Source organism: Balaenoptera ricei, chromosome 16 (assembly GCF_028023285.1).
Source record: "Balaenoptera ricei isolate mBalRic1 chromosome 16, mBalRic1.hap2, whole genome shotgun sequence".
In the NCBI taxonomy this organism is placed as follows: Eukaryota; Metazoa; Chordata; class Mammalia; order Artiodactyla; family Balaenopteridae; genus Balaenoptera; species Balaenoptera ricei.
Window position 1 is genome coordinate 48,282,960 of NC_082654.1, and position 4,492 is coordinate 48,287,451.

General features: G+C 52.7%; 1 protein-coding gene across 1 annotated transcript; it reads left to right on the forward strand.

The window, feature by feature from the left end:
• The first annotated feature begins 1,962 nt into the window (after window positions 1-1,962).
• Window positions 1,963-3,589, forward strand: TMEM273 (transmembrane protein 273). Its single transcript, XM_059899625.1, has 3 exons — window positions 1,963-1,966; window positions 2,799-2,852; window positions 3,398-3,589. Exons 1-3 carry the CDS (start codon window positions 1,963-1,965, stop codon window positions 3,577-3,579), a joined length of 240 nt encoding a protein of 79 aa, XP_059755608.1. The 3' UTR covers window positions 3,580-3,589.
• The last annotated feature ends 903 nt before the right edge of the window (window positions 3,590-4,492 follow it).

Consider the following 4,492-nt stretch of genomic DNA (forward strand, 5'->3'; position numbering starts at 1 on the left):
AGAGCCTACGTGTGTGTCCCACTGTCCCCACGTCTCCTTGTATCTCTCTGGCTCTCTGACTCTTTCCATCTCGCTTTTTCTGATCTGTGTCCTTTCTTCTTTCTCTGTTCAAGTTTCATCTTGAGCTCATACAAAGTTTTTATGCTGCATGATGGTCAGAGCGATGGTCACCAGGGGAAGATCCCCAAGGGGGGACCCAGGAGAGATGTCTGTGTGTGAGGGGGGCAGGGGAGAGGCTGTCCCTCAGTGGGCCTGGCCTCACGCACTTGTGCTTGCCCTGCCCCGTGCCCTGTCTTCCGCCCAGTAAAGGCAGCGCAGAGCAGACTGGTGTCAGAAAGGCCCCAGCGTGAGCACACAGCACACACAGCTCTGTGTTTCTGGCATCAGGCCGGAAGTCGGCTGCATTTGGTGGCTTTAGCAGCCCAGCCCTACCATGTGTGAAACACAAGGCTTTGTCCCATCCCTGGAAAGGTTTACAACCTGACTGGAGCGGCAGGATTAAGGTGAAGAATTAACGTAAAGAGACAATGAAGCTCAATGCGGGCTTCAAAGAACTGACAAAACCAGGGTCATATTGTGTTGTGAGGTGTGGGTGAGTGGATGGGCCCCACGAGGGCCCATCAATGACAGAAGTCACCAGATTTCCAAGAAGACTTGTGATCAGAACAAGGCTGTGTACTTTTGCTTCAGAATCCTCCAGCTTTTTCACCACCAAGTGAGGCCACCAGAAAACCCCTAAACTCCATTACGATGGTCCCTTCCCCACCAATGCACTCAGAGTGAAGATGTCCTCTGTGGAGTGTCAACCCAACCCCTGGGCAGCACTGAGCACGGTCAGCAGACGTGGCCGTGTGACATCTTGCTGCTTTGGTGAGCAAGTGCTTCAGTCACCATTGACCTCCAGGAGGTCAGGACTCAGGAGGTGGACCTCTCCTGGAGCTAAGCTGGGGAAGATGTGGTCCCTCTCAATGAAGTCACCTGCTCTCTTTTAGGAGAAACAGGGGTGTTTTTGCTGCTTCTGCCTTTACCTGGAAGCTTGAACCCAAGATTCAGGTTTCGGCCTCACCATCTACCTGCCCCTGCCTCAGCCCTCCAGCCCTTGGCCTTGATGATTTTTGCATCATTCTATCTGTTAGCCGCCTGGGATTTGAGTTTGCAGGGCATCACGGGGCTCTGGGTACGGGTGGCAGGGCTGCCACTTTCCACTTCTCTTGACCCTTGGGCACATCAAGAAGTCCTCAATGCCCGGGTTCCTCACTCATCAAACGGCAGTGACGACTGTGCCTGTCTCACAGAGCTGTCGCTGTGACTATTAAATGCGTTAATGCAAGTTCTGCCCCCTCAGAGTAAGTGGCCAATTAATGTACACTTCCCTCTCCAAAGCCCATGGCTCTGCCTTAGCTTTTCTAGGGCCCATCTTCAGGGATCAAGGCCCAGCTTGTGAGCCACGACTCCTGTCTTAAGGTTTTGAGCCCAGGCTAGAAGACTGAGACGCCCCTTGCAGCATGCTCTATTACCATCGCCCAGTCATTCGCCAAATGTCTATTAATATGTGCCACATCTTTTTATCCATTCATCTGTCGATGGACATTTAGGTTGGTTCCATGTCCTAGAGAGGTGGGGTAGGGAGGGTAGGAGGGAGGCTCAAGAGGGAGGGGATATGGGGGTATATGTATGCATATGGCTGATTCACTTTGCTGTACAGCAGAAACTAACACAGTATTGTGAAGCAATTATACTCCAGTAAAGATCTATTTTAAAAAATGTCTATTAATACCTCCTGTGTGCCAGGCACTGTGTCAAGTGCTCGAGGTAGAACACGCCACAGGGCACTGTACAGCTCCGTGGGGAGACCAGCCAGGAGACGCATCAGGGGGTTAATAGCTGAGAAGCTCTGAGGACAGTGCCTGGTACACAGCAGTACCGTGTAATGTTCTTAAATAAGTGGTGTGGGCACTTACGATGGGTAAGTACAGCCGCTGTGGAGCACCCAGAGGGGCAGCTAAGCCAGGTGTGGGGCGTCAGGAGGAAGTGACACAGAGCTAAGACGAGATGGAGGATAAGAGGGGAGAAGACGGGGCTGGGCAGAGGGCGTGGCCCAAGGGCAGCCGGTACCGGCCTGAGTGGGGAGCTGGAATCAGTGCAATCTGGCTGCAGTGAGAGGGTTCCTGGGAATGAGGAGGAGCCTAAAGAGGCAGGCAGCTCGGTGCTTTGTGACCACCTAGAGGGGTGGGATAGGGAGGGGGGGAAGGAGGGAGACGCAAGAGGGAAGAGATATGGGAACATATGTATACGTATAACTGATTCACTTTGTTGTAAAGCAGAAACTAACACACCATTGTAAAGCAATTATACTCCAATAAAGCTGTTAAAAAAAAAAAAAGAGGCAGGCAGGGGTCACAGTGTGGGTCTTAGAAACCGTGTTAAAGAGCTGGTTTCACTTTAACTGCACCTCAAAAAAATTGTTAACCTAAAAAAAAAATCACTTATAAAACGAGTGAAATAAAAAGCAGTCTTCTAATAGGAAAAAAGAAGGATCGGGTTTAACTGAACTCAGCGGAACCTCACTCCTGGTTTTGCAGGGGACTCTAATGTCCCAGCAAGGCTCCCAGACACTCCATGGCGACCAGGAGCCACCTCTGTGCTCCTGAGGGTGGTAGCCCGGGGGGAGGGCTTCCTGTGCTAGGCTTTCCCAGACCTGCGGGAGTGGGTGTTTGGGGACAGCGCCCATATCCCCCGGGCCTGACCTTGGCCAGAAGTTCTGTTCTAACCAGACTCTGGGTTTTCTGTCTCCGCAGATGTTGGAGCAGCTCAAGTGTTAGCAATGGGCCAGCCTGCTGGGGCTGAAATTGGTAGGTGGCTGCCCAGCTGATTCTGGGCGCAGGGCGGAGGGGCAGGAGGAGGTACCCCGAAAGGCCCGGGCCGGTGGGGTGTCCTGGTAGGGTTTCCTGCCAGTCATCATGGGACCAGGGCAGTGTTCCCCGCAGGCCTGCCTGAGTGGCTAACACGGCTGCATCCCGGGGGCGTGGTGTTGCAGGAGAGCCTGTCCTCGAAGGGGACGTGAGTCATCAGGGTCGCCTCCATCCACGCTCTGTGACTGCGGCCACGAGCCCGGGACAGCAGGATCTGCCTGGCTTCCGTGGCCTGGCCGGTGTCTCTCTCCACATGCATGGATGGAGTTCCAGGAAGAGGAGATGGGGTGTGGGTGGAGGTTCAGGGAGGGGATGTGCTCCCAGGAGAGTGGGAAATTAGGTCGGCCTCAGTGAGTTGGACTGTGGAACGTTAAGGACCAAGTGAATGACTTTGAACTTCATCCTGATGTAAAGGGAGCTGTGGAAGTCCTTTGCAGTGTGGTGACTGATTGAAGCCCCTTGTTCAATTCCTCCCTGCCCTTCAGATATCAAATACGCCATCACTGGGATTGCTGTGGGCTTCGCCATATCGGCCAGCTTCCTGGCCCTGAAGATCCGCACGATCAGGAAGCCCTTGTTTGATAATGATTCCTCCGAAGAGAGAAGCACTAACGTGGGCTTCAATGGTAAGGAAATGATGCTCAGCTGCATCTCTGCCTTTGCCTGAGGCAAGACCTGACCTGGCCAGTCACCTGGCGTGAGGCTCTGAGGGCAACACTGGCTGGAGAGAGAATAAAAAACATGGGTTGAAAAGAAATGCAGCGACCTCTCTGTGTCTCTGTCTCTGTCTGTCTCTCTCTGCTTCTCTCTCTCTTTCTGTAGTTTTCCATTTAGTCATTCTTGAGATTCCTAAGAATCAGCTTTCCTGCAGTAAAGGTGGGGAAGGGAGCTGAGGTGGCTTCAGACAGTAATTTCTATTCTCTTACTCAAATAGTGTGATCAGATGAGACAGATCCCGGGAGGTGAAGAGGCGGCTGCTGGCACGGGTGGGTGGTGGGGAGTGTGGCTGGCACTGCCTACCTGGGCCAAGTTGCACTTTTTTTCATAAATTGGGCAAGTCCTACACTGAGAAGCGCTGAGCGTATCCTCGTGATCCAAACAGAGCTGGGCTTACGTGAACCCAGCGTGGTTCTCCACATGCCGTGGCAGCCACGGAGAGGTGCATCCCATGCAGACGCTGAGCGCTCAGTTTGTGTTTTGACAGCAAAATGTAACATTGATTCGCACCCCTTTTCTCTCAAGGTGGGACCTGCAAAATCCATTCCCCGTATAAGACTGCTTAATGGGATGGTGATGCAGTTTTTCAGAGAATGAGGAGGAAGGACCCTCACCATGCATCTGGAAAATATGATTATTACCTGTGAAGATGTGCAGAGGGGGGCAGAGAGGGGAGGAGACAGCACTCAGGAGATTCCAGCGTGTCCAACTGCACAAGCAACTTCGTTGGTCATAGGTGTTCACTTGCCATTGATTTTGTATCATGAGGAATATGAGGGGAGAGAAAAGTCTCTTCATCACACAGCAGGAGATGTTCTAGATCTCCTAAGGGCAAGAGAGCCCGGGATCTGCAAGGAGGGGGG